This window comes from Cetorhinus maximus, chromosome 14 (genome assembly GCF_964194155.1).
Source record: "Cetorhinus maximus chromosome 14, sCetMax3.hap1.1, whole genome shotgun sequence".
Lineage (NCBI taxonomy): Eukaryota > Metazoa > Chordata > Chondrichthyes > Lamniformes > Cetorhinidae > Cetorhinus > Cetorhinus maximus.
In genome coordinates this window covers 10,452,197-10,478,007 of record NC_135892.1, presented here as the reverse complement: position 1 = coordinate 10,478,007, position 25,811 = coordinate 10,452,197, and the positions used below count along the sequence as shown (strand labels likewise).

Sequence of the window (25,811 nt, the reverse complement as noted above, 5' to 3'; positions counted from 1 at the left end):
ATTGTGTATTTTCATTCTGCCTTTGCTAACTTTGTGGACTGTCAAAAATAAGTGTAAGCTTTTACTTTTGACACATGGGTTTTTCACTGATTCGTAGTAAATGATTTAGAAAATTTAGCCTGTTGTGTAGAATTCTGTGATTGGGAAAACTGCAGGGATAGTGATAGGGCTACTTGTCTGACATCCAGTACTGGGTGAGCACAAATTTCCTCCAGCTAAATATTGGGAAGACTGAAGACAATGGGTTTGCTTCTGCCACAGACTTTGTCCCTCTTCCTGGAAACTGTCCGAGCCTGATCCAGAGTGTTTGCAACCCTGGTGTCGTATTTGACTCTGAGATGAGCTTCTGCCAATGCTCATCATCACTAAGACCGCCCATTTCCATCTCTCTAACATCATTTGATTCTGCCCCTGTCTCAGCTCATCTGCTGCAGAGACTCCTATCCATACTTTTGTTATTTCTAGACTTGACTATTATAAAGCACCAATTCCCGTTCACCCCTGTGCTCACTGACCTGTGTCAGCTCCTGGTTAAGCAACGCCTCTTAATGCTCGTCCTTGTTTTCAAATCCCTCCGTGGCCTCGTTCCTCCCTATCCTTCTTATCTCCTCCAGTCACACAACCCGCTGAGATCTCTGCGCTCCTCTAATTCTGACCTCTTGAGCATCTCAATTTTAGTTGCTCCGTCATTGCCTTCAGCTGCCTTGGCCCTAAGTTCTGGAGTTCCTTCCTAAACCTCTCTGCCTCTTTCCATCTGTCTCCTTTAAGACACTCCATTAAACCGACCTCTTGGACTAAACCTTTGGCCATCTGTTCTAATATCTTCTTATGTGACTTGATGTCACCTTTTGTTCGATAAGACTCCCGTGAAGTCCCCTGAGATGTTTTACTATGTTAAAGGAGCCATATGCAAGTTGTTGTAGCAATGTCATTTTCTTGCACCTTGGTGAATTTTGAAGCAAACAGAATGAAATGTTTCCCTGGTTTTGTCCCATTATGAAATTGTGTACCAGACTGATTTATAAACAGTTAAATAGGAAAATAGTGACAAAAAAAAAAAATCAAAGGCAAGAACACCTCATTCAGTTCATTGAAACTCATTCCTCACTTTCTCAGCTTGGAATCCAAAAGATTTGAACATCTCCCCAGTTTTTCCCTCCACTGCCCTGTGTGACCAATTATTTCAACAGTTATCGCTGTGTAAAAGTAGTTCTTCCAGATTTGTGCTTTAAATGTACTTTCCTGTCAATTTATATCCTCTTGTTCTACATTCCTGAAGCAGTTTCTGAGTTTACCTTGTGTATTTCATTCACTAGTTGTACACTTTAGAGAGATCTGCCCTTAACCTCTAAATCTCTAAGCTGTACAACATGAGATTCTGTCATCTTTTCTCATGGCTTATCTTCATTCTTGATCAATTTGTATTCTGTGCTCAGCTTGTATTTTTGGAGCAATGTGTTTGGAACTGAATACAATATTTCCAAGTGTGGTACAGCCAATGCATCCTAAAACCTTAATATAACTTCTGGAGATTGGTATTCCATTGTTAATGCTAGATTATAGCAACTTTCTTTGTTGCCTCACTGCATTGTTTACACACTGAAAGTAGCACGTTCACTGTTGTTACCCCCAGCTGCTTTTTCCAGTCCCTTGTGCTGATTTGAGTTTCATTCATTGCAAATTTATGATGCACATCTTATTTAATTTAAGTGCAATTTACATTTATCAGTGTTGGCTTGTTTTGGGTTGGTAGGTGGTAATCTAAATCCTTACAAGGACAGGAGGAGGCCATTTGCCCCATTGAGTACCTGCAGCTCTCCAAGAAAAATTTATCTATCCCACTTGTCCTCTCTTTCCCCCATTACCCTGAAAATCTTTCCATTCATGTGCTTATTTAATTCTCTTTTGAAAGCCACGATTGAATCTGCCTCCGTCACCGTCTCAGACCCTTGTGTCACCTTTGATTCTTTTGCCAATTGCTTTAAACTTGTGTCCTCTGGTTCTCCATCCTTCTGCCTATGGGAACTGTTTCTCTCTCTACTCTGTCTAGACCCCTCATGATTTTGAACGCCTTTATCAAATCTCCTCTCAATCTCCTCAGAACAGCCAAAGCTTTGCCAATCTATCCACGTAACTGAAGTTCCTCTTCTTGGCACCATTATTGTGAATCTTTTCTGCATTCACATCCTTCCTACAGTGAGCAGAACTGTACACAGTACTCCAGTTGAGGCCAAACCAGTGTTTTGTACAGATTTAACATAACTTCCTTGCTTTCATACTCTAAGTCGTTATTTAGAGCCCAGTATCCTGGGTGCCTGTATAATTGCTTTCCCAACCTGCTCTGTCACCTTCAATGATATATGTTTATAAACACTTAAATCTTTATGTTCCTTCACCCCCTTTAGAATTGTATCCTTTATTTTATATTGCCTTTATTATTTAGCTTCATTCTTTATCCATACTACTTTTTATGTTTTAGTGTCGTCAACAAATTTGAAAGTTGCTGTTGGTTCAATTTAAAGCAAGAAATTGAGTTAATGTTTCAGGTCGATGACCTTTCATCAGAACTGCAGATGTAGGTAAGAAGAGACTGGACAAGGAGAGAAAACAATTGAGCCAAGATAGGATGAATTAAGTTCAGTGGGGCAGGAACAGGCTGAAAAATGAGTTGACCAAGGCTTGTTTATTGATTTTTGGGAAGGAGGTAGAAGTGGGCTGTTCAGGGTTGGGGGACTAAGGTTGAACGCTGTGGGGGGAAGATCTCCAGAGGAGATGAGGTTAGTGACAGTCCTGGATACAATGGCTTGATGTTTGGCAGTGGGGTCATGGTCCAGGTGGAGGCAGGAGGAAGTGTCAGGGAGTTGACGTTTGATCTCTGCAAGGAAGGGGTCAGAATGCCAGACAACAACAGCACCACCCTTGTCAGCGGGTTTGATGATGATGTCAGGGTTGGACCGGAGTGAGTGAAGTGGCAGGAAGTTCAGAGGAAGACTGCTTGGAGTGAGTGGAGTGGAGAAATTGAGATGGCTGATGTCATGCCAGCAGTTCTCAATGAAAAGATCTAGAGATGGTATGAGGGAGGGGCCCAGGTGAAAGGAGAATGTTAGACACAGGTGATGGGATCCATTTGTTGCTGGAGAGACTCCTGGCCAAAGAATTAGATGCAGAGGCGACAAGAAGCATTCATCGTTGTACCAAGCTCCTAATTCATTGAGGTGGAGAAGTAAGGGGATGAAACTAAAGCCTTTGTTAAGGATGGAGCATGCAGAGTCAGAGAGAGGAGGGTCAGAAAATATTGTGAATACGTGGCAAGGGGTGAGACTTGAGGAGGTGAAGGAGTCAGAAGGAAGGAAAGGGAGGAGCTGAAGAGATGTTGATATTCATGAGTTGGTGAAGCTTGCGATCCTTCACACCTGGAAGGAAGTTAGAGTTTTTTGTTAAAGTGCCCCATGAGGTGAAGGATGAAATGAAGCTGTAAACCAGGACGGCTTTGAGATGGGGTGAGTCGGTGTTGCTTAAGGGAGAGATCGAGAGTATTCATCTGGCTGCCTGACCTGCTGAGCATTTCCAGCGTTTTTGTTTTTATTTCAGATTTCCCGCTTCTGCAGTGTGTTTGGAAGTAGAGATAGTTTAAGTAAGTCATATTTGTATTTGGGGGTGTTAGGAATAAGGTATATCTTTAAGTTTAAGTTTTAGCTTTAAGTTAAGTTTAATTTGTATTTCTGTATTTGTATGTTAAGAAGTAAATTGAGTTTTGGTTGCACTTTACAAGATTCCATACGTTTTAATGAAGACTTTGTGACTGTTGAAGGCATTTAAAACAAACAAGGTGGAAAAAATACTGTGCTGTTGCCTAGCAACAGGAGGCCCCACAGAAACAGATAAGTAGTTTAATTTCAGTTAAAGCCAGGATTTCAGAGAGGTCAGATAGCAAGTCCCAAACTAAAGTTGAAGCCAGCTGCAAGGAGAAGCTGGACACAGGAGAAGGAACTGCAGGGGCAGGTCCCAGAAACTAAAGAAGAAAGCCCCAAAATCCAGGAGAGTGGAACAGGAAAGGTCCCAAGATTACAGCCTATAAACAAAGGACAAGGACAGAAATCTGGAAAAGGTCCTGTTCTATGGAAGTAAAAGTAAGGAGCAGAGAGGAAGACTTCAAGCTTAAAGGGAGAAAGCTGCAAGACACAGATTTAAAGCAGCATAGAAGCTGGAAAATCCAAGGGGACAGTTGAAGGTCTGTAATTCTTTACTATGGGCATGACCTTCTTTTGCGCCGTAATAATCCTGTGATTCTGTGAAGCAGTGGTGTTCTGTTGGTACGGCTGAGTAAGTGAAAGAGAGTGTGTGGTAGGAGGTTTGAATGCATGTGGCGATCTAGGGGAGAGGATATACGGAAGGAGAGTTTAAAATCTTGGAGGTGGACCCTTGTGGAAGGTGTCTGAGAGAAAGCGTTGTTTGGGAGAAGATTCCAGAGCGAGTTCTTTGAGAGTGGAGATTGGAAACCCCGTGTGTGAAAGGCAGAGTTCAGTGAGACCAGTTGGCCCACGGTGTGACAAGCGTCTTGCGGGGGAGTTGATGAGGGACCTATAGCATCTGTTTGGGTTGGCATCTGTCACTTGGTTTCAGAGATTGGTGCCTGACCACAGGTCACCTATTGGTTTACCTGGACTGCGTACTTTACTGTGACCGTTAAGAGTATAAGATAACTTTTGTAACTTGTGTTGTCCTTCCAAACCTGTATTTATCTGTAAAGTTATAGCTGTGGGTGAAGGAGTATTCTAATATAGTTCTTTTTTTCTTATTTAATAAATGTTTTATTCTTTTGTTAAAGGTTCGTCAGCTGACTCCTGTGACTCTGTTCGGTAGCCACTGTCCAAGTATCTAAACAAAAAATAAAAGTCAATGTCTATCCAGCTGGGTTTCACCCTGGGATCTGACTTGTCCAGTAGTAATATCAGCTGGGATCATAACAAGTGGGGTTTTTTTGTAGGAAGCTAGAAATTGTTCAGTTGGGGCAAAAAAGCAATTTGCCTCGTATTTGAGTTATGATTTGATTTCCTCCGGTCCTGGCAAGAGATTCTCATCTACGTTCATCCCTTTGCTATAAAGAAAATGGCAGACTATAGCAATGGGTGATGGGGGTATGGATTGCATTTATGGAGGAAGTAGAATGGCTAACAGTTTGGGTCTAGACCCTTCATTAATATAGTTCTAGCGTTTGGGTGGATTGAGGGAGGCGTTGACACGTTTTTTTGGGACTGCCAGATTTTATGTATGTTCCCAACATTTCTGTTTTATTTTAAACCCTCCACATCTACATTTTTTTTCTCAGTTTACCCCTTTTCTTTTTTATTAAGATGGCTTTCTCTTGCCTATTCACCTTTTTAGCTATTTGCACCTTTTCTTGACTTTTCAATGTCTCCCATTTATACCATCTAACAGTTTTTTTAAATTAAGCATTTTACAAGTCACTTAGCTATTAACATCCTATCATTGGAGTGATGCTTGTGTTTTCACTTTGACAATATCTTACAGCTGAGAGTTGAGATTCGTTTGCATTGTCAGACATTTTTGCTATCATGGCAGCATTTTACCAAGGCTGGTGATTATATTTCCTGAAACTAGAATCTGTTTCTGACAGGAGACGCTTCTTTAAGTTCTGGGATCAGCGGCTGAACAGAAACTGACAACAATCAGTATTAGATTGGATAGGTGGATAAAGGAAAAGGTGTTGAAAGGATAAGGGACCAAAGTGAGTAAATGTGATTGCAGGATAAATGCAACCAATGGACTGAAGAAAGGTGGATGGATATTGGAAGCAGAGAAAGAAACATGCTGGATATGGGAAGAGAGCAAGGCAGTAGAATTAGTTTTGAATTGATCTAGCAACGAGCAATACAGAAACAATTACATGATATATTCCTCATAACTGATACTTAATCATAGAATCTTACAGTATGGAAGGCCATTGTGCCTATGCTGGCTCCTTGAAAGAGCTATGCAATTAGTCCAATTTTGGGGATTAAATTTTACAACTCTTGCTTTTTGAAAAGCATAAATCAGTGGCCTTGAACATTGATTCAGGATTTTTGTATTGAATCTTTGTCCCGTAGATTTGCTGGCATTAAAAAAAAAACTTTATATGCACTGAATGAGTTTTACTACACTGCTTACTCTGTAATGAATAACCTAGAAATATGTTTCGTCACATATCCCAAAAGACTTCCCTGAACCGTCTTATAACTGTGTTATTGGTAATCTGCATATAGCTTATAGGCATTTCTGGGTTTTTTTTAATGCATGTCGGCTTTGCACTATGCATCTCTCTCAGTGGTAAAGTACCACCTTCATTGCTGAATGATTGAAATTTTATCCATACTACAGCTCTGGGTATAACTGTCTTGCATATGATGGTCAAGGCTACTGATTACAATTTCAAATCATAGAAAAATGATTCCTAGAATATTAATGGAAATCCCATGTAATACCCACTGAATATGACCTTTCCAGTCACTGAAGCAGTGGCCCTGTATATAATACAATTTTTTTAAACCTGATTTGAAATTCTAAACGTTAAGTTTGCATAGTAGTACTGCCGGTGCGCAGTCTTGCTTCATAAGAAAGCTGCAGTTAAAGTGCAAGTGTGGCCTGAATCCTGAGCCAGAACTCAACCTGTCACTGAAGTGAAGCAGAAAAGAGAATCTTGATGTCCATTTTACATTACATAAGTTTAATGATGTGGAGCCAAAGCTTGTATTGTAAAAGCATCTTTAGATTGCCAGGCTCATACAAGCAGTAACACTAAAGTTTGCTTAGGCAAAGTGCCAAATGAGCTCCTTAACACACATCTTTAAGTGTGATTCAAGCACAGAACACATTATCAGTTTAGCAAATGTCGTTTTGTTTTAAAGAGCTGTTTTTATTGCCCCCCATCCCAATTGTTTGCATCTTTTGTGATTGCACTATTGAAAGTGATCATTTGGGTGAGGAAAATCTGAATACCTCCCAGTGAAGAAACAAGCTGTGATTTATTTCAGGAAATACTTCTGTAGGAGTGTAGGAACCAGTACATGGTGACTTGTCAGAGATTTTCTATGTTATTTATCTTGTCCAAAGCATAGTTCCATATTTTCCTGTTCACATGAGAAATGAAATATTTTCGGTTTTTTCTATAATTCTTGTACAATTTCCGCTGTCATCTGCAGTTGCTATTACTGATGAATGAGGCAAGTCACTAAAGGTCATCATTTAGGGTGGCGGCGGAAGATAATCCAGCAGAAATTCCAATGTTAAATTAACATGACACACTTTGCCCTTTTACATCCCTATCTTCCACGGGCTGTAAGAATACAACCTAACCTGCTTGGTTTACCCAAATATAACTAATGTGAAAACTGTTATGTCCTAGGAAGGTTTTAATGCCGTCAACAGTTCATATAGGATTTTTAGGATTACTTTCAGAAATATGTGATTTGTTCATAAACTGCTTCATATTACTTGCTTGTATTCCTTTGGCTATACTGGCAGAGTAAAGTAGCTTGTTGCAGAGTGTGCGTGGTATAAATTTAGCTACGAACATTGTACAAGTTTTGATACAGTTTTTTGTGAGTTTCATAATGAGTTTGAGGCTGGCACAGTGCTTTTGGCAAACCTAGAGTAAACTGATGTTTGAACAAAGCTTCCAGCAGCTGGGTAGAGATTCTAGTTCCTTGGTGGACACCACATGGATGACCTGGATGGTTTCTAATGCATATTTTCTGCTCGTGTTGCCAGGAAATAGATTAAATGTTGCAGAATTTTACCCAAAAGTATATAGTGATTTAAGATTTAGGGACTGTAACTTCCACAAACTGAGAACCACAACACACAGGTGCAGGCATCTTTGTGACGTATCATGTGAATGCCAGCTGGGCGTGTGCAAGTTTCAGCGGAAGCTAATGAGGATCGCTTCAATAACAAAACACCTAGAGGCTGAGATTTTAAAAATCCTACATTTCTAAAAGGAAACCCCTTTTTAACCAACTCTATTGAATTCTTGAAGTAGCACAAAGGGACATTAAAATGAGGCTCAGTCTACCCCCTCTGGTGGATATAAAAGGTCCAGTGGCACTACTTTGAAGGAGAGGAGGAGTGTTCTCCTTGGTGTCCTGGCCAATATTTACCCTTGCATCACTGAAGATGATTATCTGGTCGTTATTTCCCTTGTCAGAGCTTGCTGTGTGCAATTTGGCTGTCACGTTTCCTACAGTGTAGCAGTGACTAGACTTCAAAATTGCTTCATTAAGATGTCCTGGTGTTGTGAAAGGTGTTGTAGAAATGTAAAATCTTCAATTCTATGGGATGATTTGTGAGTCAGTCCAAGGTGTTGGAGTTGTGCTGGCAGGTACTAATAAATTTAAAAGCAAAATACTGTGGATGCTGGAAATCTGAAACAAAAACAGAAAATGCTGGAAAAACTCAGCAGGTCCAGCAGCGTCTGTGGAGAGAGAAACAGTTAACGTTTCGAGTCCGTATGACTTTTTCAGAGCTAAAGAGAAGTAAAAATTATTTTTACTTCTCTTTAGCTCTGAAGAAGAGTCATACGGACTTTTAAATTTACTTGTATTGCATAGTGTTACCTCCCGGAGTATGAGGCTGAAGCAGTCATGCCATTTCCCACCCATTCAGCCAGCTTACTCCCAAACTGGCTTCCACGTGGATAGATTGAGCTGGAGGTGACTCAAAGTCATTGACTAAGTGGTTTTGCATAATGTTTCTACATCTAAAATTCATTTTTTGCACTGAACTTTTTTGAAAAAAGGAAACAAGGACATACCTCCGTAGATCAACTACTGGCCACCTTGAAGAGCCAGGTGGGTTTGAGTGATAGCTAATGTCAGAGTCATTGAAGAGAAGCCTGTTTGTTTCCATAGTTCTATAGCATTTTAGTTCTTTGTCTGCCAGAGACATTGATCAAATGGTTAACACTTTGCAATAGGATTTTGAAACATTGCTAAATTGGGATTGAAAACAATCATTGCTTTTGCCTTTGTAGCACCGTGAGTGTGGTGCCATGTTTTAAGATTTAAAGCATCAGTATAATGATATGGCTGATACATTACTGTTGTTTATTAAAGGTAATTGAAGGGGTTTGTTATTAAATGCTAGTTATCTTTGTTGTTGTCTGCATATATTAGCATCATATATGATACACATATAAATGCAGTAGTTAAACAAATTCCTTACTGGTATCATTTTAGGTGGTTTCTGATAACCTCTTATTTTTATGTAGCTCAATGAGTACGGATAATGTGCTGTTAACAGGATTAGTGGGAGCTGTCGTGACTGTATCTATTAGTGTCCTTTTACCTCCTCTTTCACTCCCCACCTAAGCTCTAGATTTTGGGAATGAAGCCAGATAGATTGGAAAGTCATGATTTTTAAAAAAAAATCACAGGCTAATGTACTTGGATGTGATGCAAACACAATGTAAGCATGCATTGTGACTATTGGAGTTAATCGCTGTGTGGTCGGGGCCGGCAGGAACCCAGAAGGAACCCTGTCCCTTCAATTTTGCACTCATTCCCCCTTCCCCACCGCCTAAAAATCCGCCAGTGGGGCAGTGTAAAATTCTGGACCTGATGTGTTCCACGGGGGTTGAGGGGGGGGTGGTGGTTTGTGTGTGAGGGAGAAAGGAGGATTTACGACTGTATTCCAAAAGGTGCAAAAATAGCCAATTAACAATTGCCAAGTCAAATTTTCTCTACTTTTTTAATATATTCATTCATCAGATGTGGGTATCGCTGGCTAGGCCAGCATTTGTTGCCCACCCCTAATTGCCCCTGAGAAGGTGGTGGTGAGCTGCCTTCTTGAACTGCTGCAGCCCATGTAGTGTAGGTACACCCTCAGTGCTGTTAGGGAGGGAGCTCCAGGATTTTAACCCAGCAACAGTGAAGGAATGGTGATATATTTCCAAGTCAGAATGGTGAGTGGCTTGGAGTGGAACTTGCAGGCAGTGGTGTTTCCATGTATCTGCTGCCCTTGTCCTTCTAGGTGGTAGAGGTCCTGGGTTTAGAAGGTGCTGTTCCTGCAGTGCATCTTGTAGATGGTACACTGTTGCCATTATGGTGAGAGTCAATGTTTATTGTGGTGGATGGGGTGCCAGTCAAATGGGCTGCTTTGTCCTGGATGGTGTCAAGTTTCTCGAGTGTTGCTGGAGCTGCACTCATCCAGGCAAGTGGATATTATTAATAATCTTGTTTTATTTCTCTCATTTTAACAAAAATGATAACATGAAACTTTGTAGAAAGAAAGTAGTTGCTGTAAAATTGGCATAGAGTAGAATGTATTAATAATTATTTGTTTGCTTCTTGAAATACGTATAAATAAAACTGATAGAATTGCTGATTTGCTACAACCTACTACATGACAAGTTCTTTTAATGTAATTTTATTAATGAATAAATATCTTTATTTCTGTGCAGAGAAAAGGATTTGGATGCCAAGTACATCATACACATGGATGGAAACAAAACAACAATCACAAACTTAAAGGTATAGCTCTTTAAAATAGTATCAGCACACTTTTAGTACACAATAGTATAGGGAACAGTCCATTTAATATTTTTCGGTATATTTTAGAGACCTGATTGTCACTTGTTGGCGTGGTTCAGTAACTTGACAATTGTATCTGGAAAATGCAAAGATCTACTGTGGAATTGCAACTTAGCATTTGCAAATTGGTCACGTCATCTATAGACAAATGCCTGTTGTTTATTAAGAACCCTAATAATCTTGCCTCCATTTCTGTGGAAGCCTGATTCTGTAACATTTCGACTTAAAGGCAATTTTCTGTTATTTCACAGCCCCACACTCCATTTTCTTCATTGTAAATGGTGATCTGATCTCATCGGTCTTTTTAACTAAATAATAATGTGTGCCCTACCTCTTAAGCTTTTAAACCTGTTCGTTTTTGTACTTTGCCGCTATAAAATTCGACCAACTTTTAAAAACACAACCCTTATTTTTAAAGGGCAAAGAAATGCTAGAGAAAATGGTTTTTGTGCATTGTTCTACCCCTACAGGGGATGGGTGGGTGTAGGGAAATGATAATTACTTAAAGGTAAATATCCATTTTTGTGCATGGTCCATTGACGAGAATGAGCTGTATGTCTCTTGGGGGTGACTTGTTTAAAGCAAGCTAGCGCTTTGTACCAGTGAGGAGATAGGTCCAGAACTAGTTGAGTCTGCCCTGGGAACTCTGATTACCAGATCGGCTTGTGACTCATTGCCAGTTATGCTAAAAATATAGCATAAAAAAAGCATAATAGTCACTTCAAAACAAATGAGGAAAACCTTATCATCCTCTGTCATCAAAATGTACTTGCCACTTTGTTTTATTACATGCAGTTGTTACTGTGGTCATATAAATGGTGAAAATTATTCTTCATATTTACAGGGATACGGGGATTTTTTTTTAGAATATGCTAAATGTTAAAACAGTGCAAAGAAAAATCTTATGAGAAAAGCCACCCCATTCACAGCTATGAGGAAAGATTGGATAGGCTGGGATTGTTCTCCGTGGAACATAGGGGGCTGAGGGGGGATTTGATTGAAATGCACAAAATTGTGAAGGGCCTAGATAGAGTGGATGGGAAGGGCCTATTTACTTTAGCAGAGAGGTTAGTGACTATGGAGCATAGATTTGAAGTGATTGGTAGAAAGATTAGAGGGGAGATGAGAAAAACCATATTCACCCAGAGGGTTGTGGGAGTCTGGAACTCACTGCCTGAAAGGGTAGTAGAGACAGAAACCCTCAACTCATTTAAAAAGTGTCTGGATATGCACCTCAAGTGCCTTAACCTGCAGGGCTACGGACCAAATGCTGGAAAGTGGGATTAGGCTGGGTGGCTTGTTTTTTGACAACGCAGAGACAGTGGGCCAGGTGGCCCCTTTCTATGCTGTAAATTTTCTATGATTCTAAGTACAACTTAGTAGCAGTTTACATTTAATATTCTTCAAACCAAACAATCTAGTGCAAATCCTGGACAAAGAATGTGCTAAAATTGGACTAAATTGGAAAGTTCTACCAAGGAACCAGTACACTGCTGTATCATAAGGTTTCAAAATACTTGACAGCAGAAAATCTTGTGATGAAACCATTCTTGCTCAAAGGTAAAGGACTGGCAGCTGTTGGAAAAGCAAAAAAGTGACAAACTGCCTTGCTCTGGGGATTTCTCTTGCGGTGGTTTCTCGTTGTCATCCTGTCTAGGGAGATAATAAGCAAGAATGTGGGCTTTATAAGGGGAAGGATGATGCAAACTTCTGCTTTTTTAACATCTTTTAATTAATAATGAAAGCCTTTGGAATGGACTGAGTGTGAGACCTGCAATACAGTGTATGTCAACTCCATGTTATATATGTAAGCCCTCACAGGTGGTCAGTGCAGTTATGAAGTTCACCTGCAGGTACACCATCTAGCTACCATTTGATCTCAAAGAGGATCTTAATTCTCTTTCTCTCACATACTCCCTCCCCTTCTCCATGCTGTCTCTTTCCCTCACAAACCCTGACCCAGGGAGGGTGATTTCTAGACAACTGACCATCATGAGTTTGACACCTTGTGATAGAGACAGCAAGCTCCTTGCAAGTGGCATTCTGATTAGTACAGCTCACCATATATCTCTGAGTGCACTGCCACCATCCTTCTGCCCACACCATGGATAGTCAATATATCTTGTGGGTTGTTGGTTCTGTTAAATGGATACTGACCAGAGGGATGGAGCTTCACCTGCTACTGTTTATTTCTATGTAACCCAGTCACATAGTTAAATTCCTCCATTTCTAGCAACATTCTTGTAAATCTCTTCAGTATCTTCTCTAGTGCCATCACATTCTTTCTGTAACATCCTGACAGATTAAACTGTAAAGTATCTTGAGAATAAACAACCGTTTCATTAATTCTAGCCACAATCAAAATCCACAAGCCATTTATAAGCAAAAATTATGTAAAAACCTTAATCATGTGAGATTAAACTAGATCCTTGTGTATATAGATTCTGGCTTCTGCTGAGGTGCATGATGTGAGATTTGTTCCTGTTAACTTAGTTTTGTGACCATGCTGTGAAACAAGATAGTCAAGGTAAAGATAGAATAGGGATAATGGAGCGCTCTAGTTGCATCTTACATAGTAAAAAAGTTGACATCTGGTGTCTTGAAGGTGTTGTTACCTTTCTGGGGTTCTTGTTCACAATAACGCTTGTCATGCCATGATGAATCAGAAAGGACAGTACATGAGAGATGGCCTACAAAGATATAACAGTGGGCACCTGTTAGTTTGCTAGAAGGATCCACACAAGGATGGCTAGTGTCATACCAGCCACCTTGCTGTTCTTGACATCTAAGTCAAGTACCACACACCAGGGTTACTCATTACCAGCTGCTTAATTCAGTTCTGCACATGAACGGCTATGGTAAAGAGATGTGCCCATTGTGAGGTTAATTTCTCCATCAGGGTTTTTAGTGACCGGTCTTATAGTCCAAAATCCTTGCTTCCTGCAGCTGCTTTTATCTTTTGCCACAAATCCACCTCACTGCTTTGTTCTGAATCTTGCTCATGGGCTGAAGAAAGCCCTTCCCTTGCATATTTGGGAGCCCTGATAAATGAACGAGAACTGTTTGGACAACCACAGGTTTAATCTGCATTGGAGTTATCCTGTCAAGACAAGAATGATAATGGCCCCATAGCATTTTCCATCGAATAATGAAGGACAGTAGTTGGGATTTGTCAAAACTGCAGGTACTCATAAAAATCAACGGTTGGAGCAGATGTGCCCTATATCTTTAACACCTTCAAGATCCCTTCTTGTACAGTACAAAGTAATAATAGGAACACAGGACTTAGGAGTATGAATAGGCCATTTGGCTCTTTGAGCTTGTTCCACCTTTCGATAAGATCATGGCTGATCTGATTGTGCTCTAAACTCCACTTTCCTACCTGCCCCCCCATAACCCTTGACTCCCTTGCCTATCAAAAATCTATCTACCTTGTTTGTGGGTACCTAAGATCATATTCCAATAGTTAAGCCATTGTTTAAGATGGTAGCTACAGTACACCAGATCCTCAGGCTGGTTCGCTATGGTATTGAGAGAGTACTTTGCTCTTTGATAGTGCCAAAGGAATCTTTAATGTCTACTTGAATCAGGAAGGCAGAGCCTTGGTTTAACTCCTCATTTGAAGAATGTTACCTTCTACAATGCAGTGCTCCTTCAGTATTGTATTCAATGTGTTGGCCTACATTATGTGCTCATCCTGGAGTGATGGGTGAAACCGCAACCATCTACTCCTGAGGCATGAGTGAAGATAATGGATAAACAACCAGGACAAAGCAGCCCACTTGATTGGTACCCCATCCACCACCTTAACCCTTCACTCCCTCCATTGATGCACAGTGGCAGCAGTGTTTACCATCTACAAGATGCACTGCAGCTACTTGCCAAAGTTTCTTCAACAGCACCTTCCAAACTTGCGACCTTGAGAAAAACAAGGGCAGCAGATGCATGGAACACCACCAACTGCACATTTCCCTCCAAGCTATACACCATCCTGACTTGGAGCTATATCACTATTGCTAGGTCAAAATCCTGGAACTTCCTCCCTAATAGCACTGTGGGTGTACCTACACCACATGGCCTGCAGCAGTCTGAGAAGGCAGCTCACCACCACCTTCTAAGGGCAACTAGGGATGGGCAACAAATGCTGGTCATGCCAGTGACACTTAAATACCATGAATAAATACAAAAAAACTGAAGGAGAATCATAATTTGAAACAATGAATTAATTAACGTACAGGAGAAAGAAAAATTATATGAGCAAGGAATATAAAGAAAAATACCAGCACAAAAAGTGGTTTAAAGTGTTAAACATGAAATACCTAGAATGTTGCAATGCTAAAAATCAGGTACATTTTATATCCCCTGGTTTCTTCTTCGTATTGAACATCAATATGCTTTCAATGCAGTGTAAGCACATTCTTTTCCAGAAATGCTTTGGTGTTCAAAGTAAAGCATTGCACTGGTGACTGAGTAGTGTGTTCTAGTGATGTTCCCTGTACCACTGCCAATGTTGAACTGCGGTGAACAGTGCTTCCATCCAAAATGAATGTGCTTTATTTCACTTTGTATGTAAAAACATTTATCAGTTCCCAAATTTAAAGTAGGTTTGTGAGTATCTTACAATGGGCTCTTTTCAGGTTGAATGTAGAACCATTTTGGAAGTTTACATAGATGTTGAGGTTTAATGTGGTGAGCTCTTAAGTCCTCAACACAGCCTTGTCCCTGAAATATGAGTTAAAGTAGTTATTGCATCGCTTTTACTAGCAATGAGGATATTCAAATATTTTCTTTCAAACACGCACATAACCTAAATATTTTTTTGAAATTTTAATTGATCATAATTTTAAAGATTTTTTTTTTTTGCTCTCCCCCAATAGATCCCAGAAGGAAATTCAGGAGATTCTGGACGTGAGCGGCTAAAGACATTTACATATGACTATTCTTACTGGTCTGCTGATTACAGGAGTCCCAAATTTGTATCCCAGGAAAGGGTATGTTTTTCTTGATTAAATGCACTTTATATCACCATCTCCCTACTTCACACAGAAAAAAAATCAGAGGCATGGATCATCATGCAGGTTATTTAATATAAATAGTGTTTGCAGGACTTGTGGCGGTGGGTAGCGTTCCTGCCTTTGAGCCAGGAGCTCTGGGTTCAGGCCCCACTCCAGGACTTAATGGCCAAGGAAGCTGCGTTCATACCGCAGCCAAACGGGTTGTGTGTCAACCTGCAAAAAACTTCCAATGTACACCAATTGGCAGGCGGTAAGAGCAGGAGAGATTCCTGGCCAGTCATGTGATGGAAAGAAAATCTACTATCACTGCTCATAACTTTGGACACAACATGCATATAAAAGTGCATGTTGCCACAGCAACTCGGACTCCTGGTTGTGAGGCAGGTTGGCTCAGTTGGCTGGACAGCAGTGTGGATCAGATTGGTGCCAACAGAATGGTGTTTGATCCCTATTCTGGCAGAGGTGGATTCAGGATCTGCCTTCTTGCCCTCCCCGCAGTGGAGATCAGTGTGCTTTGGGTCAGACCTGCCTTCGGGCAGAAAACTGAAGATGAAGAAACAGTTGCAGGATAGAGCACACGTTGGAAAATCTTGAACGAGAGGAGAGATTTAGAATTTCTTTTTACATAGAGAAGTAGGAATGTGGAAAAGATTCCAAGCAAAATTGATCGCTGTGATGTCTTGTATTTTTAAAAAAAGGAATATTGGCGTAAGTACAATTCCATGATTCAGGACGAATGTAGATGATATTGCATGTGCTGCTATGGCCGTGCAACTAGTCAGAATCATATGCATGAGTTAAAGTTGGATAGGCATTCTGGAATTCTGTTTTGTTAGCTTTGAGAGATAGACGGAACCTTCAGAGATTATTTTGTTGGGAGGTTTGCCTGGGGTTGTAGGGAGTGGGGTTGGTTTGGTTGTTTACTCCTGAGATTGAGGGCTGGAGTTCCCTCCACGATATTGCCTGATTTAGAGTGCAGTGGCAGCTAACAATCAAAGGCCAGGAGGTTTACTGCCATATTCCCACCTCTACCAGCTTTCTCTCTGAATCTCTGCCCTTGCCAGCCACTTCCCCTGCAGGGCTGGGGTAGGGATACCATGTAAATTATGGGGGTGCTATGGGGTGCAGAAACTTGCCTGATTCCACCATCTTCTATCACCCCTGGGGATGACCCTCGGGATTACTCTAGGGATTGCCAGGAGAAAGGGAGGCTGTAGGCTCTAGGACATTAGGGGAAGACATGTTGATGCCTTTCCAGAGCGGGGTAAGGGCCCATTAGTGGGCACTTCTTTCCCCACCTGTTTACCTAATGAAGCTTTCAGCCAAGTCTGAGATATTAAAAGAAAAATTGGATGTAGATCCTCAAATTTCTTTTTAAAACTTTTAGTCCTTCAATTTTGTTGCTGCAGCTGATATCACAGATTTTGTAGCCTGACAGCGACAAGTAATTGGATAACCATGGTTACTTGATTGTAACCTACCATGGGGGGAATAAAAACATTTCTGGAAGTATGGAATTGGCGATCCACTTAAAAAAAAAAATTATTTGCTCTCTGGATGTTGCCAAAGATTGCCATCTGCAGGGACTTCAATAGCTCACCCTGTGGAGTAGCAGGGAGTCACTTACAGCATCTTCAGGATTTCCATGGTTAACTGCGCATGTCTAGACTCCGGAAGTTCCTGTCCGTTTCGGAGGGGTAATGATAGCAAATGCTGACAGTTTCACTGTCATTACAACTGCAAAATCCGGGCTATTATGACCGCAATAATTAAGTGGCTTTCAAGATTACAGGAATTGACATTGAATGGGATTAGCAAAGGACAGGGAGCAAACCACGTGCCCTTTTTATCCAAGGAATATTAAAACTCATATTGCAAGGCTGTGCCAGTGGTACAGACCTATGGTGTGGTGAAAGAAATGAGGGTTGGTCAAGAGGCTGAGTTGGAGGAATGCAGAATTCTTGGAGAGTAATAGGGCTGGGGGTGATTAAAGAGATGGGGAGGAGCAACAGCTGAATGCTGGCAAACAAGCAATGAAAACAAAAGAAGTGGAGGATTTAGTTTCAAGCTGACAAAGTAAATGGAGGAAGCATAACCTTCCATCATCAGTAATCCATAATTAGAATCTTGGTAATTTGTTATTTTCTGCCGGTTGCCATCCCAATAATAGATATTGTGGTGCAGCTGTAAAGAACAATGATTGAACTGCTATAACACTGTTCTGTGGTGCAAGTTGAGGTGCGATATAATCTAATTCCAATAAAAGATTAATTCTTGTTTATTTTAAGCTTTTCAGCATTTTTCACAAAGGCAGCATAAGATTAGCAACAAATATTCAAGTTGGTAGTGATGGTGTGGCTTATGTAGACTGGGATGAGTGTTTATCATTTATTAAGTCTGGTGCGTATCGTTGACATGTCAAATGTGAAGCAATGGTCACAAGGCTTTTATAGCCCTATGGCAGCATTAGCAAGTAGACACTTCTGGTACTGAAAGCTGATATATCACCCCTGTGGGGAAAAACAAGGGTTTACCTAGGATTGTGTAATACAGCAAAAAAGGAGGCCATAAAACCTATCATGTCTGCACCTGCTCTTTGGTAAACTTTTCCAATTGATTCCACTCCCCTGTTTAATTTTAAATTCCCTTCAAACGTTTATCTAATATTTGTTTTCTCGAATGTTACTACTGAATCTGTTTTCACCACCCTTTCAGGTAGTGCATTCCCGATCACGGCTTCCTCATGTTGCCTCTGGTTCTGTTGTCAATCACCTTTTTATTAATAAATTGAGGCAGGCTGAAGAGATAAATGAACTGACCTGACAATAGGACTTTATGTGATGAGAACACTTGCAACTTGGCCCTACTGCCTCCATGGTTGCCCTGACTTGAGCCTCGAACTTCAGTAACTGACTGTTTTGGTGAAAGCTATTTATTGTGTGACAAGTCAGATAGTTTTGCAGTTGACATAAAGGATTAAGTACTTGTACTTAAGAAGGAATTAAGTTACCTAGACTTAAGAGACCGAGTAGTGTAAACATCGATCTAACTCTGTCATGTGGAAAATATGCTTTTCTTCTAGGTTTTCAAGGATCTTGGCACTGATGTCCTTGAAGCTGCCTTTGAAGGCTACAATGCATGCATATTTGCTTACGGCCAGACTGGATCTGGCAAATCATATACAATGATGGGAAACCCGGTAAGAAGTTTGGGGTAGCAGTATGGGATGGGTACACTGAGTAGCTTTTCCAGTGCCTACGGCCAATGGTGTAGACACGGAGCAAATCCTGTGAACCAGACCTCCCCCACTTTCATGCCAAATGCTGGAGGGCTTTGGCAGGTACTTTAGGAATTGGTCTAAAAGATCCTTGCCAAAAACAAGAAATCATTTTATGTGAATATCTTAAAGCATTAAAATGAAATTATGGATTTTCAGATAGAAATATCACATTATAAGCCACTTTCCCCTGTAGATTTTGTTTTTCTTCGAAAAAAGTTTTAAAAAATTAATCAGGCATGACTTAGCCTTTAAAGCTCCTTGTTGGCTTTATCTGATCACATGTCTAAATTTAATACACTAAATGTTTGCTAATTTCTTGCTATATTATGGGTCTAGAATTTGATCTTCAATGGAGGTAATGCTTGACTGGTCTGTAATTTCCTAGCTTATTCTTTTCCCTTTTCACGGACAGAGAAATAACATTTGCCACCACCCAGCCCCTTGGCTCTTCCCCCCCCCCCCCCCCCCCCCCAACCTCATTTAGTATTTTGGAATGCATCATATGTGAACTGGTTGCTTTACTTCTATGTTCTGCCCCTTTTCTTAATGTAGCCCAGTAATGACTCTTACACAAACTCCCCGGGTACTTTTACAATTGTATTTTCATCTTCCTCTGTAAAATGGTATAAAATAATTAAAACATTTTTCATTTGGTCATTCTCAAGTACGAGATGACCTTCCTGATTCCTTTCTTGTCCATTCTCTTATTTGCTAATCATCTTATATACTCTTTTCCAATCTCCAATTGCTTCCATTCTATATATATTTAATAACCTTTTTCTGTATTATTCTCATAGATTTCATACAACCTATTTCTCCCATCAAGTCCTGACATTTGTCATAGCCTTTGTGAGTGAAACAAGCAGTAATATGATTAATACAGAAAAAAATCTATGAATTGTAGAAACCTGCACCTTATCTTGTATCTAAATGTGTCAATCTACCAGAATGTTAAAAAAATTACAAACAATTAATCTGGATTGCATCATCTTTCATCTCACTGATGTTGACTAATTTTCAGGCAAGCACATTAATTTTAAATTCTTCATTTCCTTTACTGTTTTCATTGCGAAGCTAATTGGGTTGTGGGTGTGCTATGCCTAAATTTTCCTTTGCCTTCAGGTTACATTTTTGTCTTTTTCAGCTTTGTTACCTACAACCAGATCGAGCACTGCATTGTTCCTTGTTGGATATGCAGCATAGTGATTTAAGGAAACGGTCCTTGATGCATTCTAAGCACCCCTCCCCCTCCCCCTCCCCACTACCTATCATACCAAATTTATGTCTTATAGTAGGCTGTTTTATAATTTCAACCTGTCACCAATAGAAACTCTCCCCATCTCTGGCACCTCCTCCAGCCTCACAATCCTCCAAGGTATCTGCACTCCTCTAATTCTATTCTCTTGAGCATCTGTGATTTTAATTGCTGCACCTTCAGTTGCCTAGGCCTTAAGCTCTGGAATACCCTCCCTATACCTCTCCACCTTGTTACCTTGCATTCCTCTTCTAGAACACTCCTTAAAATCTACGTAACTCATCTGATCTCCTTTCTCCTTATGTGCCTCAGTCATATGTTGTTTTATAATACTCCTGTGAAGAGCCTTGGGATGTTTTATTATATTAAAGGTGCTATATAAATATAAGATATTGTTGAAACCTGTCTAAATTGCCAATACATCTCATCTTCCTTTTTTCTCACTATTTGGTGGACTTAATGTACTCCTAACCGATATTTTATTATCTCTTGGCTCCACTCAAACAGATATGATAACGTTTCTAATAGTTGCAGTCTGTTTTTATTAATAATGTTTTTTGAATTATTTTTTTCTGGAAATTTTGTCACTGAGACTATTTATGACCTCATCTCACCCCAACTGCTGGCAGAGCATCAGGTCCCTCCGTTCTAATTTGATTTGTTTTATCAGTGCTTTGTATATCCTGATACACTCATACTCTTCAGGCGCTCTCTTCCCTTCTATTTGTTTTCTTAGTCTTTTGTTCTTTCTCCTTGAGCTAACTCCAACTCAGTTGGCTGGACGGCTGGTTTGTGATGCAGAGTGACACCAGCAGCGTGGGTTCAATTCCCGTACTGGCTGAGGTCATCCATGATCATGATCATCATCACCCTTCTCAACCTCACCCCTCGCCTGAGGTGTGGTGACCCTCAGGTTAAACTCATCACCAGTTGCCTCTCTCTAATGAGAGAGCAGTCTATGGTCCTCTGGGACTACAATGACTTTCACTCGCTTCCTAAATTATTTCCACACTGTCACTAGGGTTGCCTATTTTGGACTGCTTTATTTCTCCTGCAGTTAACCTTGCTCCCTCCCCATAGGCTCTAATATTTGCTTCTTGTCTCTGCCTTATTAATTTACCTCTTCCCACGCTGCTTTATTTACCTGCTCAGGGATGACATTGGCACCAGTTTGGTTTAGCTGATGCCCATTTCAGCTTTAGAGATTTCTCTGCCCCAGAACTCAGCCAGTGGCTTAGAAATTTTTGGGTCCACACCGATGTTTCACTAATGGAGCTGTTATTTTGATGGCCTTTTATTTTAAGGTTTGCATTAACGACAGCAGGAAAGCTTAATTGAATACACCAGAAGGTAAACTTGTCTTTGACATCTCTTTTTCTTTTCTGGATCATGGACAATCTATCCCTTATTCTATTTTAGGATGATGTAGGCCTGATACCTCGAATTTGTCAAGGGCTATATGGCAGAATTGCAGGGAAATCTAGGTGGGATGAAGCTTCATTTCGCACAGAAGTAAGGTAGGAAGCTGGAGTGTTTTTGCTTTGTTAGCTCCGTCTCTTCAGACTTCTCCATTATACGCCGGTTCCTGGCTCATGTGTTGACTGACACCTCACTGAGAATTAGAAGGTTCAGTGCAACATGCCCTTTGAATTTATCATAAGAAGTCATCAGGTTGGCTATTGGAAATGTGAGGCCAATTGTTGGGGAGCAGATTCACCTGGTACTGTAGATGGAAATGTCTGATGCTGAGACGGTCCAAGAAGTGTGCCCAAAAATTGAACTAGTTTCCATTTTCAACCCCACTATTGAACAATTTAATCAGCACAAAAATAAATCCCAAATAATATTTTTGAAAGAAAGAAATCCAAAATAAGGCTATATATTGTTACATGTTTGATTAGATTTTGTTGCAACATGAAGGACTTTTATGTTTTACAGTAGAAAACATGCCTATTTTACAAAAGTGCTCCATTATTCAGAAAGGAGCTGACTCTTTGAATATCAAAAGGCTATTTTGGCTTTTGAAAAGAATATCCTGCTCTTGAATTAATGCAGTAATGTCCCAACAGGTAGAATGGAACAAGGAAATCTTGGAGTTACATTTGATCTCTAGCTGAGCTGAGTTTTAAATCCTATATGCTATCTATCACCAACGCTGTTTAGTTTCACCTAAATGCCTAGATGTACTCTTCAACTTCTGGAGTTGGAATTTTCAGTGCCCCCTCATTGGCCTCCCATCGTGAAGTTCAGCTTGTCCAAATCTCTACTGTTTGTACTCTGTCCCACACTATGGCCAGGATTTTACAGCCCCGCCACAGCATGTCTCCCCCCCAAACCCCGGTGGCTCAGCGAGCCATTTAAATCTCCATTCAGTTCGGCAGACTGTAATATCCCGCCTGGCAGGAGGGGTCGTAAAATCCTGGCCTAGGTCTCGTTCTTTGATGATCCCCATCAGTTCTCTATCCATCAAGATACACGTAAAATATAAATTGTTGTTCTTGCCTATAAATCCTTCCATGCCCTTGCTCCACCGTATCTCTGGAAGCTCTTCCAGCTTGTAACCCTTCCCAAATGCTCTGCTCCTCTGACTGTGGTCTTCTATTCTTCCCTCCCTCACTTTGTGCCACCATTGGCATGTGAAGTTTCAATTGTATCATTCCTGCCCTCTGGAACACTCTCACTGAACTACTTTGCCTCTCCACCTCTCTTGCCACCTTTTTATTTAAAAGAAAAAGATTAAGTGTCAGCCTTGACTCAGTGGTAGCAGTCTCCTCTGAATTGGATAGCTGTGGCTTTTCTCCCTGCTCCAAAGACTTGAGCACATAATCTAGGTTTATGCTTCGGTGCAGTCCCAAGGGAGTGCTGCACTGTTGGAGTGCCAAATCAACCAAAATCAACTGCAGTCTCTTCTCTCGAGTTAATGTAAAAGATCCTGTGGCACAATTCAGAAGAACAGGAGAGCTTTCCTGGTGTTCTGGACTACCATTTATTTCTCAACCAACATCACAAATGACGAGGTGATCTTTTTTAATCTCTGTTGTTTCTGTGAGCTTGCTGTGATCATACTGGCTACTGTGTTTCCAAACATTACAAGAGTGTTTGCACTTCAAAAGGTAATTCATTGGCTGTAACGCACTTAGTGATGTCCAGAGGCCATAAAAGGCTTTCTAAATGCAAATTCTTTCTTTCTCAAAACCCATTTCTTCAGTCTCATAATTTCCTTATCTTTGTTTTCCTTGCTTGGTATTCGTTCTCAATCAGTGCTAGTAATGAATTGTATTACTTTGTGGGCCCTGAGAGCCCACAAGCCACAAGAGCAGATACGACAGGCAGAGGAATGGATCTGAAAGGATCCTCTGCTGGCCTGGGGTGTGCAGAATTTAATTTGTAACATGCATAGGTATTAAAGAAACCTTTTTTTTTCACAAAACAGTTACCTGGAGATTTATAACGAACGAGTACGGGATCTGCTCAGGAGAAAGTCAACCAAAACGTACAATTTAAGAGTAAGGGAACATCCAAAGGAAGGTCCATATGTAGAGGGTAAGAATATTTCTGTAATGGGAAATTCCACCTTGGGATACATTAGTCCTGGATTACGAGTGTTTTGACTCAAATGGGAACACTTGAACCTCCTTTTAAAAAAAAATTGCTGATCTAAATTGATAGGTACAAGAGAATCAGTTTGCCTTTTATGACGTTAAGTGTGTTATACAATGTAATGCATAATGTATTAACTACATATAGGGCAGAATTCTCCGGTCAGCAAGCGGGGGCGGGGCCTGCTCGCCGACGTGTAAAATTACATGTGGTGACGTCGGGCGTGCATCTCGATGTCACCGCGCATCATTTAGATTTTCAGTGCGGCGGGTGCGCAGCCAAGTTGGCTGCGCGCCTACTGAGCTGTCAAAGGCCTTTTAAGGCCATTTAAATAGTAATTAATTCAATTAGCTGAGCTGCCTATCCAACCTTAAGGTTGACGGTCAGGGGAAAAGCCCAGGCGGCCTTCGCATTTTTCATCAAACCTCATTCATGGGCAGGATGAGGTTTCATGAAGTGTTTTAAAAGACAATAAAAATGTTTAAAATAATTCTTTCACATGTCCCAGCTCATGTGACAGTGTCACATGAGGGGACACGTTTTAAAAGTTTTTATTTCCCTTTATTTAAATTTACACAAGTCAAAACTCTGTGCCTCAGGGAAATCTCTGTGCTCTTCCGTGCGCATGCGCAAAAGAGCGCAGGGAACGACTCAGGGAACCCCCACCCCCACAGGGAGCGTTCAGCGCTTCCGGGCAAGCGTCACGCTGGGCAGGCCTTAATTGGCCCACCCACGCAAAATGGCAGCACGTCCCCGATCAGGGGCGCCAATCGGGTTCGTGCCCTCCCCCGCACAACCCCCCTAATGGGGGGAATATTCAGCCCATAAAGTTTAAAGTCTGAACTTTAAGTTGACATCTTTCCCTAAGAAAATGGAGTGCCATGAGTTAAGAAATAAGGACCAAAACTCATACATGGCTTTTGACATAGGAATAGTAATTGCGATTAAGAAAAAAAAAATCCATTTTAGGCGTTAACGCTTGTCTTAGACTCTACAAACCCACACATGACCTCTTGCATACAAGTTAAACTTTGCTATTCAATAAGGATGACTGCTGATTAGAGTGATTCCCGTAATTTCAGTGTGCCCGTTCTTTGGGATGCAAATCTACGCCTGCAAGTCATACCCTGAGTTTCAGTTCTTGCTTGGATGAGCAGTGGAGGTGCCAAGTGGAGATTCGAAGCTTCTTTGTGAAGGTCAAGGGCTCAAGTTTAGCTTTGCCTTGTGATGTAATGTGTTGGGATGATGCACAAGAATATTTCTCTGTCTCCCTCTTCCTTTTACTCCACATTCTGCTTAATAAAAGTATATATTTTTAATCGTTCATGGGACGTGGGTGTCGCTGGCTAGGCCAGCATTTATTGTCCATCCCTAATTGCCTTTGTTCAGAGGGCAGTTAAAAGTCAACCACATTGCTGTGGGTCTGGAGTCACATGTAGGCCAGACCAGGTAAGGACAGCAGATTTTCTTCCCTGAAGGACGTTAGCGAACCAGATGGGTTTTTACCACAATCGACAATGGTTTCATGGTCGTCATCAAGCTTTTAATTCCATATTTTTAATTAATTCAAATTTCACCATCTGCCGTGATGCTCTGGGGACCTGGATTCAAACCCAGGTCCCCTGAGCAATACCCTTGGTCTCTGAAATACTAGTCCAGTAACAATACCGCTATGCTGCCACCTCTGACTATGGTGTAAAAGCATTGCAGCGTTGGATATCTGGTGCATTATTTAATCTGGAATTGATGTTGCTGACTTCCCATATTAAGAGTGACCAGGAGGAAGTGACTAATATACAGCCGCATTAGCGTTAACTTAAGGTTATCAGCCTTTTCAAGCTTAGATAAGTGATTTGAACAAATAAGAGGGAATGTGTGGGAGGGGAATTCCTGCACTTCATTTTAGTGGATGTCCAATGCTGTTACGAAGCAGCATAAGGTGTTTTGATATGAAATGGGTGTTATGCTATGTAAAGCACAATATTATTAGGATTTTTGATTTTGGATAAGAGAACAATCCAAATCCCGCTCCTGTTGTATAATATTTCAAAATTTTTACCAACATTTTGAGG

At 40.8% G+C, this 25,811-nt stretch overlaps 1 protein-coding gene across 2 annotated transcripts in view; it reads left to right on the top strand.

The window, feature by feature from the left end:
- Positions 1-5,636: 5,636 nt before the first annotated feature.
- Positions 5,637-25,811, top strand: part of kif16ba (kinesin family member 16Ba) — a 126,479-nt gene continuing 106,304 nt past the window's right edge. For both annotated transcript variants that reach the window (XM_078556474.1, XM_078556475.1), the window contains exons 1-6: positions 5,637-5,749; positions 10,460-10,529; positions 15,467-15,580; positions 18,687-18,803; positions 21,559-21,656; positions 23,573-23,682. In XM_078556474.1, the coding sequence (XP_078412600.1) occupies positions 10,494-10,529; positions 15,467-15,580; positions 18,687-18,803; positions 21,559-21,656; positions 23,573-23,682 (475 nt within the window). In that variant the 5' untranslated portion in view covers positions 5,637-5,749; positions 10,460-10,493. The remainder of the gene's footprint in view (positions 5,750-10,459; positions 10,530-15,466; positions 15,581-18,686; positions 18,804-21,558; positions 21,657-23,572; positions 23,683-25,811) is intronic.